General features: G+C 53.0%; 2 protein-coding genes across 2 annotated transcripts; one reads left to right on the top strand and one right to left on the bottom strand.

The window, feature by feature from the left end:
- Window positions 1-1845: 1845 nt before the first annotated feature.
- On the top strand, window positions 1846-6733 carry NCLIV_0341 (eukaryotic translation initiation factor 3 subunit 6 interacting protein; the record flags this gene model as incomplete). Its single annotated transcript, XM_003883615.1, has 8 exons — window positions 1846-2049; window positions 2622-2962; window positions 3191-3676; window positions 4104-4322; window positions 4832-4994; window positions 5434-5505; window positions 5833-6024; window positions 6479-6733. 8 exons carry the CDS (start codon window positions 1846-1848, stop codon window positions 6731-6733), a joined length of 1932 nt encoding a protein of 643 aa, XP_003883664.1.
- A 1374-nt stretch (window positions 6734-8107) lies between these two features.
- Window positions 8108-13704, bottom strand: NCLIV_034180 (conserved hypothetical protein; the record flags this gene model as incomplete). Its single annotated transcript, XM_003883614.1, has 10 exons — window positions 8108-8209; window positions 8312-8440; window positions 8963-9032; window positions 9667-9778; window positions 10182-10242; window positions 10658-10759; window positions 10997-11096; window positions 11723-11943; window positions 12552-12737; window positions 13201-13704. 10 exons carry the CDS (start codon window positions 13702-13704, stop codon window positions 8108-8110), a joined length of 1587 nt encoding a protein of 528 aa, XP_003883663.1.
- Window positions 13705-16139: the final 2435 nt, after the last annotated feature.

Raw genomic sequence — 16139 nt, 5'->3', positions numbered from 1 at the left:
CAACAGACAAACATAAATTCCACTCTTCCTTTCTGCTTATATATATATATATATATATATATATATACAGCGGAGATCGATTAACTTGACCGACAGAGGATTGGTGTCCTATGGTGTTCTGCCTCAACTATGGGGAATGCCACTGTTGAAAAAGATTTAGATAGAGGATCTGGGTTCTTTTCGTGGTGGTCTTCCATGCTCTGAAGCCTTTCATTCTTGACGACCCGCTCTAAAAATGAGACAACGCTCTAAACACGAGTGTCCTTGTGCGCTACGTCGCTTGTCGTCTCAGACAGGAACTCGTGAGAGAGCGTAAGATCCCCGGACACTCCAAAAGCAGGGGGATACGCCCTTCCTCTTCCTGCCGTTTTCTTGACTTGTGTTTTAGTTCGGAGCCTCGGCTTTGGACATTCTCTTTTTTGTGTTGTCCAGGCCATGTCTGTTCCAGAGAAAACGATGGGACAGAAGGATCGCCTCAGACGGTAAAAGTGCGCCCGACTCCATGGAAGAAAAAGGGACTTAACTTTCTTCCTCGCGCGAACTATTTCCTCATCGCTAGGTTTTTTGTCTCCTGGTCGCAGTCGGAGCATCCACGGAATGGAGCGAAAACGCGGAGGAACACGAGTTTTGCGCAACGGGAGAATCTCCCGCGTGCTCCTCGCTCGTCGTTTGTGTTTTCTCCAGTTTCAAGAGTCGGTTCCACATTTTTCCTCTTCTCTGTGTGTTTTTTACGTCTCTGGCGAGACATACACACACGAGAAATTCCGAGCTCGCCCACAGCACCGGTCAAGAGAAAGACATACAATTCACAGATTTCATCGATCCTCTAGAAATATGTGGTGCACGGAAAAATACCTGTAGAAGCCTATACAGATCTATATCTCTATCTCCCTACTGTATATATATTTGAATATACACGGCTTCGCCTCCGAGGTAACGCTGCGCTCGGCCAGAGAGGGGCGTGTGTATACGCACAGTTGACTGTTTCTCCTGCGGAATCGTTGTGTGCTTCCACGAACATTTTCCCCCAAAAAATCCGCGATGAATCGAGAAGAGCTTGGACGTCTCTCCAAGTCTCTTGCCGTCCTCTCACGCCTTTCTCTCTCGGCCTCTCTCGCCTCTGTGGGATGTCTCTATGGACCGTTTTGCGAGAAGGCGCGTGCGCTGTCGCTCTCAGCCCCTCTCTCGTGTGGTCTTTCTCCCCGGGTGCCTGCGAGCATGCGGAAAAAAGTGCCTTCGTGCGCGGCGCATCTCGTCCTCTTCCGTTTCCGCCTTTTTCTCCCGCCTTCTCTCCCCTTCGCGTCTGCGCTTTCCCTCTCCTGAAGGTCGAGACCCGCGAAGAAACCTCACTTCCCCGCTTCTTAGCGCTCTCTAGAATCGACGTGGCGTCGACTGTCACTGCGGTCTGGTGTGTCTCTCAACTTTTCGAATTTTCTCGGTGGGGACGCCTCCGTTTGTTCCCTCTTTTTCACTCCGGCTGTTTCTTCGAGTGTCTTGTTTGTTCCCGTTTTCCCTCTCGCCCGTCTCGCTCTCTTCGCCGTCTGACTCGGTGTCTGTGCGTTCTCGGGCAGCCGCATAAATTCGGGATGCCCCACACAGAAACCCAAACGTGCCTTCTCCTGTTTGTCACCTGCGCTTCTTCCTCGGTTTTCTCCCGACAGTTGTTTCCCCGCCTTCCTCCCGAATCCCTCTTTTCGCTCCTTCTCACCGTGCGCAACTCTAAACTCTAAAGCGACAGCGAAAACGCTCCGATTCTCGTCCGCCGCCCTCGTTTTTCGCCGTTTCTTTTTGTCTCCCGTCCCCCGTCGCTCAGTTTTTCGTCCTTTTTTTCGACACAAACTCAAAATGCCGGTAGAGGGCCAAGTCGCCGAGGCGGGGAGCCTCCCGGTCGACAAACGGGAGGCAGGATCGCCCGTCGGCGTCGACGAAGACGACAGCCTCTCCCCAGATTCCCGTTTCTCTGTCTCGCCTTCCAACCAGGCTGCGAGTCAAAATGCCGAAGGCGAGGGCCTCGATGACGCCGCGCTCGACCGCATGATGGGCGAAAAGGTGAGAGAAAAACCGACTCTTTCCCGGCTTCGCCTGTCACCGGCTTCAATGTCTCCTCTCGCTCGTGTCTGCTTTTTGCCAAACAAATCTGGAAACCTCAGCGCCCCCCATTTACTACATCATGACATAGATTGACAGCCTCAAATGCATCGAGGTAGAAATGTGTTAAGTTCGTAATCTCAGCGCGGCTACAAGCAAACAACGCCTTCTGTGAACACTGGGAAAAGGGCAAGGTGCACTCGCGCCTCTCTGTCGCGTTTCCCGTCTTTCACAAATCTTTCTCGCCTGTCGTGCGCACATTTTTTGTCGCCCGTGGGACCTTTCCGTCTGCAGACGTCTCCCCTTACGAAATCGACGCGCGATTGTACACGCAAGCGTGTGTACGCTTTTCAGGTGTACGTACAGCTGAGCGTGTGCGCCTGCGAGGCCCATGGGTTCCCCGACAAGAGTGTGCCTCACGTTACAACCCTGCGTCGATGTTTTTCACCTTTCTTCGAGTCTTCCGGTCGATTCACCCAGCCTTTACATCTCTTCTCATGTGGCCCTGTCTCTGCACGGTTTCCCCTCCCTAGGTTCGCTTCGAGAACGACGTCGAGGAGTTTCTTCGCTCGCTGTACGACGAGGTCTACGACCGGAATGTGGACGCGATTCGCCGCCTGTACGAAGTCGAGTTCCCGGCCTTGACGGAGCGCTACTACGCGGAGCGCAGATGGCCTTCTGTCGACGAGGTCGGAACGTTTTATCGCCAGTTCGACCGTTACCACTGCTTGATCATCACGCTGTACAAGGAGCTCTACTACCGCCATCTGTTCCTCAAGTGTCAGCAAGAAATCACCTGGGAGGACCGACGCCTCGCGTGGGAAAACTACGCGCTCCTCATCAACTTCCTCGCGGAAGTCGAGTGCCGACCCGAGTAAGCGAGCGAGACTCGCCGGGGCAGACGAGAGTCTGAAAAAGCGTCCGACACACCACTCCAGGGTCACCAAGGAAAAACTGTGGCCGAACCGAAGTTCGCTCCTGGCCTCGCGCGCCCACGTTTTCCTGGCTGCACGTAGACGTGAGGCCAGGCAACTCGCTCTGCCTTCGGGCCGTTCGGGCTGTGCATGCGCTTTTTTCTGCGCTGTCTCTCTTGTGTTTCCAGCGACCAGAAAGACGGCAAGTCTCTGCGGTTGCCTCTGCAGTGGCTGTGGGATATTCTCGACGAGTTCGTTTACCAGTTCCAGGAGGCCTGTCGCTGGAGGCAGCGCATTGCCCGGCGCTTGCCCGAAGACGAGCAAGAGCGGGCTCTGTTTCTGAAGGAGATGGACAAGGACTGCGACGTGTGGAAGGCGAGTCAAGTTCTCGAGTTCCTCCACGCCCTCGTCCAGCGCTCGGACGTCCAGGACTTGCTCCGTCAGCCCAAGGACGACGCGACGAAGAACAAGTTGTTCGAGAGCGAGATTCGCTTCCAACTCGGCTACTTTGCGATGATTCTTCTGCTCCGCCTCCACGTGCTCATGGGCGACTACTTCGTGGGCGTCAAGAGCGTCGAAAACATCGAACTGACTTCCAGAGGATTCTACTGGAAGGTCCCTGCCGCGCATGTCACCCTCTTCTATCACCTCGGATTCGCCTACACCATGATGAGGTGCGCAGGGGCCCATTCAGAAAACCAAAACCCAAATACAACAAACAACCGCTCGCAGGCGGAGCGATGCACTCCTTTCCTCTGTCGATACGATATCTGCCTAGAGAGAGACGAAACCGTGCAAACACAGAACAAGACATGCACACATAAATACAAGCAAACATAAATACATGCATACATATATATACATATATGGCCTATGGTCGAGACTTCGTTCTAGGTCCATGACAGCAAACGTTTCGCCTCTTTGCCGCAGTTCTCTGTGAACCTACGACTCACGTGGAGGCGACAGCTGCTCTACCAGCGTATGTGAGTCCGTAAATAAATATATACATTTATTTGTGTGTGTATATGAATATGTCCGTGGCTATGCCTGTGTCTGTGTGTGCATGTTTGTGCTCCTTTCGGGTTGTTTTTGTGTGCTCAGGCGTTACACGGACGCGATTCGCGTGATGAGTCAGCTTCTGGTGTTTGTCTCCCGGCAGCGAAGCTATCTCTCTGCTCACTTTTACCAGCAAATGGCCATGAACAAGGCGGTCGACAAAATGTACATTTTGGTGATGCTCTGTTCCTCACTGTGCAACGTGAAGCTGGATGAAAGCGTCAACCAAATGATCAAGGAAAAATACTCCGACAAATTCTACAAGTAAGAAAAGGGGTCTTCGCAACAAACGCCCCACGTAGTGCGTAGAATCCAGCGCTGACCGAAACTACATGTTTTTCCATGGGTTGTTTATATACACAAACAGCCAGTGAGACTCGGCCCAGACACGCAGGCGAGCTCTTATATATATATATATATATATATATATATATGTCAGTGGATGTTCTGGTAATCCATTGTTCCTGGTGCGGGTGAACCGTTGGTGCGCTCCATCATTGTGTGGGGGAGTTCAGGGACTGCGCTCTCGGGAGATTTTGGAACAGAGTGGTCTCGAGGCGATAACGGAAGCGTCTGCTTTGAGGGGACACACCTGAGTGCATGCGTGTGTGTTCTCTGGAAATATGCGCATCGTTGGGTGGAGACAGATTTTTGTACCGTCTACGTGGTGCCCGACTAGGTTACTGCGTTGCTTCGCGTCGGTTCCCCCTCGCGCACTGGATTCGCGTCAGGCCTGCACTGTCTCGCGATGTGTCTCTGGTCTTCCGCTTCAGGCTCCAGCAAGAGAATGATGAGACGTACTGCGATCTCTTCACATGGGCGTGCCCGAAATTCATCAACCCAGCGACTCCGTCTTTCGAGGACCCGCAGGCCCTCGAGCGGTTCGCCAACTCGTACAGCGAAGTTCAGCTCCGTCAGTGCAAAATGTTCTTCAAGGTACGAGAAAAAGCCGAACATATTCGAGAGAAAGGAAACTCCCGCGCACGGTGTAGCGACACTGGGTGTGAAGCCGTCGCTTCTCTGCCACAATCTGCCAAGCTGGCGGAATTGGGCGCATGTGCCGATGGGACTGGCTTCCGACTTTCCATGTCTTCCAGCTGCGGCTCGAGAACGTAAACGTGTTTCTGTAGATCCAGGAACATTCGCTTCGTAGGGCCTCACGTTTGTCAGAGGCAGGACTCACAAATTTGCTCTCTACGGTGGCGAGGCCGTCTTTTGTATGTCTGTGCATTTCCTCAAAGCCTGCACAGCGTTTTGCTTCACGAGGTCTGTAGACATTGCCATCAGGCGTGCCGCCAAAGAATGTTTCACCACAGGTCTTGTTGCGGATTCACGCGATTCCGGTTCCATGTCATTATTTCCATGTGTTTTGCAGGAGGTCGAATTCCACAAGAAGATCAGCACGATCAACTCCTTCGCGAAGCTCTACAACAATATCCAGCTTTCGGTAAGGCGAAAGAAATAGATCGACAGACCCAGCACATCAGCCAAGTGCCGCAATCCATAGCGCCGAATGGACGCGTGGAGGCGAGAGGAGAAACCAGTTTTAACAGTGTGTTTCAAAGTCAACTGCAGTGTCCCCACGGTGACGGATCTCTTGTCATTTTGCGGCGTCGATTTTGAGGATTTCGCGTCTCTCGCGCGTTGTGGAGCTGCGTAAAACGACCGTGAACGAGGTGTCCATTCTCAAGATCTTGACATGTAGAACATCCGAGAAATCACGAAGTGACGCGGAGTGTTTTTGGTCGTGCTCGATCTCCTTTGGCTGTTTCAGAAACTGGCGTCTCTCATGGAGCTTGCCGACAAAGACCCCGAAGACGCGGTGCGCTCAGAAATTCTTTCTGTCAAGTACAAGGGACGACAAAAGGTGTGGCGCTCCGGCTCTCTTCTCAGCGGAGACTTGACGCAGAGTTCCTCGGATAACAGCGTCGAGTTCTACATGGACCAAGACATGATCCACGTTCGGGTAAGCACAAGCTAGCAGACTGCGGCCAAGTGCAGTGCGATCTAGGACGGGGCATGGTGTGTATACAGATCCTCTCTGTGTACGTGAGCATCTCTATATAGAGCACAGCGTGCATGTAGATGCGTCAACAGGTCGGTGGGGAAGCTTTCTGTGTAGACACCCCGCCGTGGTGGTAACGATTTCTAGGTCGCTGGACAACAATGTCAACGGTGCGAGTGAGTAGAAAAGAAGTCGTGAGGTGTTGTTTCGGGAAACTCGGGGGGGCTTTTGCAACTGTGCATGCAGATGTCTGTACCTGGACCGACAGCGATGCATGCATGGAGTGCACCCCCGTAGAGGAATGCGCGTACGAACCTGCGTGTCCTAAACGGTTGTGGACACCTGCGGGTGAGCGTGTGAATGCATATGTGTGTATATATGGACGTTCGTTTTTGGTTTCCTGTTGTTTTCGCAGAGCCAACAATCCCAGAAGGTGTACGTCGATCAATTCCTGAAGCAAATTGAACGCTCTCAGCACCTGTTCAACTCGATTCAAAACTCCAACAATTCAGCTCGGGCTGGCCAGCGCGAGAACCGAGGCCCAGGGGGCGATCGCGGAAACCAGGGCGGGGACAGAGACAAGTTCGAGCGCTCTCAAGACCGCCGTGGCCACGGCGTCCACTCTGGGGCAAACGATATGCCTAAGCGGGAACAGACAGCGCTTGCGTAAAGCGGGGGAAACGCGCGGTCCTTGTAGAGAGCTCTTTTGCGGGGTAGCGGCACCCGCGCTCTGTGGAGTGCGCGAGGAGAGGCACTAGAGACTCTTTGAACCGAGGGAAGTGGGGCAGGCTGCCGACAGGGTCCGGTGGCAAGGGTACCGAGAAGGAAACAACGAATATGGTGTTGCACAGAAAACAGCGCGTTTTTGCCACGAACCGCCATACGAATGAAAGGAACGTGAGTGCCGTGAAAAGCGAGGAACTCCGTTTCGGCTGGTGAGATGGCAGCGCCGTGAGACTAGAGAGACACGAACAGCACGCGTGGATGCGAACGGGGCCGAAGGGAACAGGCCGGTCCAAGAGCACCTTTAACAAACAGAACGACGGACACAGAGACGGAAAAACGCGAGGCGCGGCGAGAATCCGACGGGTGCGGATTGGCATGGACTCAGTGGTGCCCTAGGACTTTCATCGCCATGCATTCCCTATGCACTTGAACAAACTTGCAGTTGACGCCTGCTCGAGGTCTCGTTCTTCGCTGCCGCGTTTGTTCCCCGCCGTCGGGTTTCGAGGCATTCCCTCGTTTCGCGGTCTCCGCTGCCCGTACTGGACCTGGGGACCATTCTCGATTCCCTCTGCTTGTCTGTCTTTGCCGAACTGGGCTAATATTCGTGTTTGTTCTGCTGGAACGGTGGGCGCCCCAACGTGGGTTCGTGGATATGCGTGTCCTCGCGTGAGAGAAAAACAGTTTCTCTCTCTTAAGAGAGTGTACCTACATTGGCCGAGCAGTGCCCCGGCGCTCGCGTGTTGACAGAAAGTGGCTTCACACCCGCACTTCTGTCAATAAAGACAAGTGTGTGTATGCAAATACACAGAAGGACAGATGGCGTAGATGAGTGCTCTCGCTTATGCTGCAAACAGCTGTAGAACGGATGCAAGCACCTGAGCGTCTGGATGGTACGCCTGCAGAGAGTGCTTCACTCTTTTCGAGAACCAGCAAATGCTTTCCACGGGGTTGCCTTGCCACACGCTTCGGTGTGGTTTTCCGATAACCCCTGCTTCAAACGAGCAAGGAAAAGCGCTCGCGGATTCTCGCGACACTCACTGTTTCGCGGTGAAGTTGGGGAGGAAGCACACGACGGCATGACCCGCCCTCTGTCCTTGGGAAGCGCAGTGCCTGGCGTCATCCAACTGAACAGGCTTTCTACCGTAACAGGTATACGCCTAGATCCCCCACGAAAATGCACCACGTCGTCGGTCAACGTATCTAGAGAACTAGTACACGGTGCACACACACTCGTGCATGCATATATATGTCTCCGTATGTGTCTCTGTTTACTTTCTGTAGAAAGCAGAGGCAAAAAGTGGTGGGGCTTTTCGTTTTCCTAACTATCGCGATCCCAAGGAGCAACTACAACAGCTGGCTTGGCTGCCGTGCGTTTCGCCAGGGCCTCGTCCATCGCCGCCTTCTGCTGTTCTCTCATGGTCTGAGAACACATTACAGAGCCTCCCGGGGACGAACCGACTCTGGAGTTTGCGCGGTTCGCAGTTCCAGGAAAAACCGTGTAGGGACACACTCCGTTACTTACTTTGACCGCCTCTTCAAGAGCCGCCTGCTTGGCTTTCTCCTGTTCCAGCGCCTCGTCGATCCTGCGCTCTTCTCTCTTCCGCGCCTCGGACTCGTCTTCTATTCGACGTTTCTCCGCTTCGCGCGCTGCCTGTCAGAGGAGCCGTAACAGAGACGCCAAGTCTAGGGAAACCTGCATATTCTTCGTGACGAGCCCAGAAGCGAAACCGTTACTCGACAAGTGACATCCAGGGGGTTTCCACGAAAGTCCCTGGATTCTCTTAGAGACGCAGAGAGTCACACGACACGGTGCACGTGCCCGTCGTGGAAACGGTCAGGCTCAGCGCCGCTTGAACCGCGCGCGAGATCTCGCGATTTCCGAAAGTCTACAGGTGCTGATTTGGAAATAAATATAAAGTCGTCGTATTCAGACCCTGCTACCGTTCCGCATGTGCGTTCTACCGGGCACGATCATACAGGTCGAAGTCGACATGCACAAATAAATACAAGCATGCATAGAGATGGCTGTTTGCAGCAGTTTTGTCCTGTTCCGGTCTCATCTCGAAGGCGTCGCTCCAGTAAGAACAGTGTGACGCAGCACGTCGCTGTGATCGTTTGGCACGGTAAAGAAGCCAACCGCAAACAGAGCCCGAAAAAAAGGATGTGTCTTCACCGTGGCTTGCTTCAGCTGGTCGTTCAGCTCTTCGCGATAGCGGGCCTTCATGTGTCCCTGTGCGAGTTTCCTGAAAAGCAATGTACATCGCAGAAGAGACCGCCTCTTTCTCCGATAGGTGTTGTGAAGTCGACCGCGCAAAAGAGGGGGAACGAAGGACACACGTCGGTTTTGTAATTTGAAACGCATGACGAAAAAACAATGGTTCAGTGGTAGACGATACGCCTCAACCTACTCAAGGGGATACAGGCGTACGATGCACACACCGCTGACCGAGTATCTGGATACACTCCATCTATACATATATGCATATATATATATATATATATATATATATATGTATCTATACGCAGAACGGCTAACCAAGACCCAGGCGTAGGAGCGTGATTTTTCCGAGTTCTTGGTGAGGCAGACTGCGAGCGACTTCGCAGGTTTACCGCCTTTAGACTTACTGTCACTACACATGAACAAAAACGAAAGGCCAGGAGTCCCTTCGGAAAAGCGTACCATCGTTTTGCCGTTCGAACGTGGCTATATATGACCAGAAACGTGCATATATATATATATATATATATACAGATATAAATAAAGTTTCACCATGTGTAGATGAAGGACAAAAAAGCCTGTTTGAGACGGGAAAGGAACAAGCACCTTGACACCGCATTTCTTCTAAAGAATGTTTTTCGACGGACTGGGCCGCGTACTTCCTTTCAACGTCTTCCTGGAATCGACGAAAGTCTTCCTGGACTACAGCAAGGTCCAGTCGCTTCTGTTCCGCCAATCTCTCAGCCTCCACAGCCTTGTGGTGACAAAGCTCTAAAAATGTAGGACAAGGCACTTGCGCTCATTTGCTGCAAGATGAACAGCGGGCGTTGCCTTCGATCGTTGAGTGTTGATTCTCGTTAATCCCTCGCAGCTTACGGTCCTACCCCTTATGATTGTCAGGCGTGCCCATAGTATCCGTAAGGCCTATCGTTGCAAAGGAAGAAGCAAAACTTCTTTGAGTCGCGAATTCAACAGCGCACAACGGTAACTGCAAAACGGGTATGACAGAGGGGCTGTTATTGAGACCATCGGGGGGGAGGGGGGGAGGGGGGAACGTGATGGCTGCAAGGCGGCTTTCATCGTCGCCGGACACGAAGACAGAGACAAATCTCCGAAGCGTCTCGACGCCGTGCCCAGCTGGTCTGGTGCACTTGAGTGCTAACTCGAGACGAACCTTTGCAGCTCTGGATCACCTCCTCAAGCAGTCGTCGCCTTCCTTCCTCTTCGCGCCGGATCTAGGGATCAGGGGAGACAGGACGCGAAGCTGTCAATGAGAAAAAGAGGTAATCCCAAGGAGTGATACGTTCTTAGAGCAATGCAACGATGGAAACGGACAGTCGATGGTGTGCAAGAGTGGTACAGAGACATGGACCGGGGGATTGGGAATTGGGGAACTACATATACAGATAAAGGGGAAGCGTCACGACACTCGACGACGCAGATGGGAGAAACGAAGTGAGTCAGAGTGGCGGGGGGTCAATAGATACGTTCAGAGGGAAAAAGACAGAGTGTTCCATGAACAGCTGGAGGCAAAGGAGGCGTCCAAGAATCGCAATCTTCATGGAGGAAACGTTTCATGGAACAGCCGAGAGTAGTAGCCAAGGGGCACGGGGCTCGGGATGCCCCTCTATACCCGCTACGTTTACACACCTGAGCATCCTGTTTCTGCCAGTCTTTCTCTTGATCCTTCATATACAATCTCTCGAGTTCATGTTGATTTTCTTTCTTCTTCTGCATGTCGTGGAGTAACGCCTGAGTGCGTGAAAGCAGAGAGTCAAAACGTCCAACCGCGTCGGTGGACACAGGGGCTGTTCGAACCACGGAAGCAGGGGAGTCAGGAATAAATCGACAGGCATTGCGCTCAAGTCAGTAGACGTACGAGTAACTCCGCATGCACATCTTAAATCTAATGCCCCGATACGTATAAACAAATGGTCTCTCTGTTCTCTGGAGGGGCCACGCAGTCAAGAGCTGCTTCGCCTGCCTCACCTCGCGGTAGTCCGTTGCATGGCGACGAATCACTTCCTTCTCTTCCTGTTCTTTTCGCTCCAAGAGAGCATCTTGCTCTTTCTCTGCCTGAAGGTACTGTCTACTCAAAGGGACACACAAGGCGCAGCGACGCATACACACAGTATATTGCAGTAGTCAAATCAGTGACACGAATCCATAACAAGCTCATTTTCTACATCTACATGTGCCAATATATATATATATATATATATGACATGCGTACACCGGAACGATTGGCAGAGGGTTACAGCAGCAGCATATGCATTCCGCGTGTCGCAGTGGACAGTTCCACAATCCGTGTTTCGGCCCTGGTGCATTGCGGAATGCCAGAGGATTCGCTAAGACTGCAGTGAGTTTTGAGCGAGGCCGACGCACAGGCGCTCTCGCCGGTTGCTTTCATGATGCGCACGGGATATCGCTGTGTCGAGGCAGTCCCAGCACACGATTTGTCCGGGCCGGAGAGAAGCGTTTGATGTTGAGTACTTTACCGCATGCCGTCGAATACTTGGGTCTGGTAAACCTTTGGATCAAGGTCTGAAGGATCCTGTTGTGCTTTATAGACGATTTCCGTTCGCTTTTTAGATGACTCCGTGTCCCCACGTGAACACGAACGGACCTAGCTATAGTGCTTAGGGACGATTGAGTGGAACCGGTGTACCGCACTTGATTTCGGTACAAACCCAGTATGGAATCTCGGTATCCTACCGTTCGAGTTCCCATGTTAGTTCCCGTTGAGCTTCCTTCTCTTTCTTCTGCTCGGCTATGGCTTCTATCAATTCCTGTCTCTTCTCCTCATTTCTCTTGGCCTCCTCTGTGCGTTTTCGTCTGTCTTGAAGCGCCCTCTCGCACTCTGCTTTCCGCAACTCCGTAATTTCCCTTTTTCTCTCTTCACTCTCCCTCTCTCTCATGACGCCCTGAAGGGCCAGCTGGACCGGCAGACGCCACGGAGACACACTGAACGCGGTGCGATCAAGATGCAAGAAACGGGTTTTGGTTGGGTTCAAACCAAAGCGTAAGCAGCCCCGGCGAACGCAAACGTGCCTTGAAATTCGCTGTTGTCCAGCAGAGAGAGACTACGCGCTGGGCCAACTCACACACACGTCAAAGGTCGTTCTTTTCGCTGTCCTTATAGATCCCGTTGCGTGGGGAAAGGCCTATCTTCTGCCGCGCGGCTGAACGCCCAAATCGCTATACCGTCATATTCCGTGTTCTTAGAGCCAGCACCTACCAGCGGCGGCGGAACCATCAGATCGCGAGAGAATTCTGTGAATCAGGACCTTGAAACACTCATTCTACACTGGAGTTGCAATTAGTTAATAACCACTTGGATGTCTGGGTTAGTTTTAGATCTACTTAATAAAGCCACTGCCGTCCTCGGACATGTACAAACATGGGGACAAATGAGTTTCTGGGGTCAGAGACCTAGTTGTATCGTGGTACACTGGTGCCGGACCTCTGAAATACTCGCTTCCACTGTAGTACCTTCTTTAGAGAAAAATCGTCTGCAATCAGTCCACACGTGGATGCTCCTAACCTGTTCCTGCAGTGCAACTCGTGTCTCTCGTCTTTGTTGTACGGCGCGCTCCTGTTCCTCTTCTTCTCGCTTGAGTTTCTTGGCATATTCTTCTTGCCAGAGGGCAGCAAAAATCCTATCTCGCTGTTCTTCCTTGTCGCGTTCCAGCGCCTTCTGGAAGACCTGCTCGTCCCTGGCAGCTAGGGCCTGAAGATGCAAACGGAGATATAATCTCTTCGACTCAGACCCGTGAATCCTAGGTTCAGGAACGCACGACACCCGCTGTGAGAAAACGTCTTCCTCCCGGAGCCGGTCGTCCACTTGGTCTGCGACACACTGTTCTATACCGCAGTCGGACTACAGCTGAAGACGACAGCACGGCAACGGCGTTGGTTTTCTACCGTGTTGTTTCTCAACTACTTCCATAGTGACGGCGTCCCATTCCCCGTGGTGTGTCATTGATAATTTGCCACGCTCCGTGGTCTCTAGCGACGCATAGCAGTTGAACATATGCTTGTGCCGACCTAGCGTATCCGCCGTGCCCGCTTCCCCAAACGAAGGGTCGCTTCGTCTCTCATGGTACGCCAGCGACATTTAACCCCTCGACCTGAAAGGACTCACTTGGTGCCTTTCCCGCCTGTTCTGTCCACGTGTGAAAACCAGTCCTCACCTTCAGAGCGTGAAGCTTGGCATCGGATGACCTCAGTTCGTCGACTGATTCCCTCCATCTTCGGTACTGCAGATTCTCTGCGAGTTCTCCCCTTTCCTTCTCTCTCTTCTGTCTTAGTTCTCTAGCACGTTCCATAAGCCGTTCCTTTCGTTGATCAGCTGTTGTCTCCAGTGCCTTTAGCTCTGCTTGGTACATTTTCTGTTCTTTGTCGAGGAGGTCCTGGAGGGCTCTTCGTCTCTGTTCCAGGTGTGCTTTCTGTTGCTGTCGCAGCTCCTCCGCACGCTGCTTCACAAGGGCTGCCTCCATGAGCCGGGCACTCCTCTCTGTGGCGTCAGCCAGATGCTGCTGGACGCGGGTCTGATGGACATCCGCTTGAAGCTCTGCCAATCGAGCATCCTCCAGCTTGCGCTTGTGCATGCGTTGCTCGAAAACAGATACACTGACGCCACGACGCGGCACGCCCTGCTGAGGTGGAGGCAGCGGTTTTTTAGGAACACCCCACATTTTGTCTGAATCGTTTGGCGCAATGCCTGTCGGCCGTTTTCCCTGAATCGTTCCGCCTGTTCCCGGAAACCAATTCAGCCCAGGCACCAGAAGAGCCTCTGTCGAGGTCCCGACCATAAAACAGAGTTTCCCCGGCGATGGGGCAAGGGCTTCCTACTGTTTCAGTCAAAGCGTGTATACACGTCAGCAACTTTAGCTCTCTACGCTTGTGGGGTTACACGTTATCCCGAAGCGTTTCAGCAATAGCCTTCCTTCGTCGATGCGGTACGGGCATTCCTCCAGTTTTGAGGCTGTGGAGACTGTACCACCTTTCGGTCCGAGCTTTTGTCAACTCACAGAGCACCAGATAATGCGGGTCCAGCAAACATTGGTTTCGAGAGAGCACACCAAATAACGGGTCTCTTGTAAGCTACTTTGACGCGATATGCTAGCGGCGTGCGACTGAAGAGGGGGATGCCAGCAGACGGGGTCTGTTCCACGTGGCCCGACAGAGGATCGTTCAGGAGTTAGGGGCTCTACACAACCGAAGAAAGCGTATGTCTTGTCAGGAGAGAAGGCACTTTCCTATTTTTTCCGGCACTGTGAAAAGCACCAAGGCGCCGAGATCGTGCGACGCTCGAAGTGAGTGTACGCCCAGCCCACGTGTGGGCTGGCGCCTCATTTAACGCGTTCTGGGGTTTGGGACACCAATCACACGAAAAGACTTCGAACTTGCCGTTGCGTCGCGACGCCATTTTCCAACGGAACTGCGGGGAGTGAGGGTCGAGGCCCACTTGATTGCTGGCCCCGCAAAGGGGGCTGGACGGCGTGAGCGCTTTGCGACACCCGTCATTTGATGGAAATATAAAAAGGATGACCGCTGTCCGCTCACAGTGACAGGCATACGGATGCAAAGTTGCCGTTTTGATATTTGTGCCGTCGTACAAACGGTGGGGCTAGACCATGTCGTAACGCTGGCCGCAAGAGGATACTGCGGAGGCGTTGGTTCTCTCCGATACGGACAGCGCACACCCGGGTTCCTCGCATGCTTCGATTCGATTTGAACACGAGCGATTTTTTTTTCTTGTCACTGGTTGAGTCATTTGAAAGGCGTGTTTGATCAGAAAGCCGGTTTGGGATAGATTTGGCTGCACAAACTGAGATGGAGGCAAGTCTGAATGAGACTGAAGCGCATTATGTAAAACAGTCCAAGGCACAACTCGAGCTTTGTAACGACTTGCGCTTTCCGCGATGGCATCCCCTTACAAATTCAACAAAGGTATAAACAGACGAGATGGGCGACACAGAGCGCGGCACAGACTGATTGGTTTTGTGCTGGGTGGGAAGAGTCTGAAGGTGTACAGTCAGGCGCTCTCCGGTTTGCAGGCGCCGCTGTTTCTCTGCAGAAAATCAACCACACTTGTTTTCGATCGGAACGAACAATTGCTTGATGCTTCACGAGTGCCTGTGTGTTCAGCCACCAGTTTCGTCGAACATCGGATCCCCGGTCTAGGGGAGGTCGACAACTTTGGGGAGCGCATTGCCCAGGCAGCTGAGGCAGCTGCTCTTCGAAAGCAACAAGATGTTCTCAGTCTAGCCGGGAAGGTCTGCCGGGGCGTAGAGCCGAGCCGGCTTACCACTAGAGGAGCTGGTAATCGATCCCCTGCGGAAGTATGACGTGGTGGTACAAACTGTCCATTACAAAGCACACGGTGACCTCGTCCGCTAGGACGGCATTTGCAACTGGAAGTGTCTTCCCTACATATTAAAGGAACTGGATGGGCTTGACGTAGAACGGTAGTCGCATGCAGTTGGACCAGTTACAAGTACGGGACAGAAGAGACGGTCAAGTAACTGGAGTGGCATCCGCCGCAAACCAACAGTTCAGTCCCAGTTTAAGTAGGATACAAACGCTGGCCCACCACACGTTCGGGGTCGTTTGAGAATATGAAATAACCGAGAGCGTCGAACCTTGGAGGCAGTGAACTCGAGTGCCTTTTTTTTGGAGGCCGACAGAAAGAGAGGCCGGAGCAATTTCCTGGAGAGGCCCCGAATATGCGCCCTCTCTGCTTTTCTGTTTTTGCTACCGGCAGAAAGGTCGAATGACGACCGGGGATCACACTCAACGACTGAAGACTCTTCAGCTTCAAAGCCGCCGTCGGGGAAACAGAAAGTTCCTCGCTGCTCAACACGCAACCCGGCAGCCAGACCAAGCAGTCAGCAGGCTGACGGTCGGCGAAGTGATGCCTCTGGAACGAGCGGAGACGCCTCGGTTCGCCGTGGGCAGCCTCTCCTTGCAACGCTACGATGGACCGATTCTCAATCTGCCGCACACGCCCGCCCCAAGACCGGAGGCGTGTCTCGGGAGGCGAAACGGGGAGCGCCTTGCCCCTATTCCCCCGCGGGTTGCGGGGGAGGCTCCACAACTCGTTCATGCCCCAAACCACAGGATCTCT

This window comes from Neospora caninum, chromosome VIII, assembly GCF_000208865.1.
Source record: "Neospora caninum Liverpool complete genome, chromosome VIII".
Lineage (NCBI taxonomy): Eukaryota > Apicomplexa > Conoidasida > Eucoccidiorida > Sarcocystidae > Neospora > Neospora caninum.
Note: the sequence above shows the minus strand (reverse complement) of the source record. Positions and strands in the feature narration are given on the sequence as shown.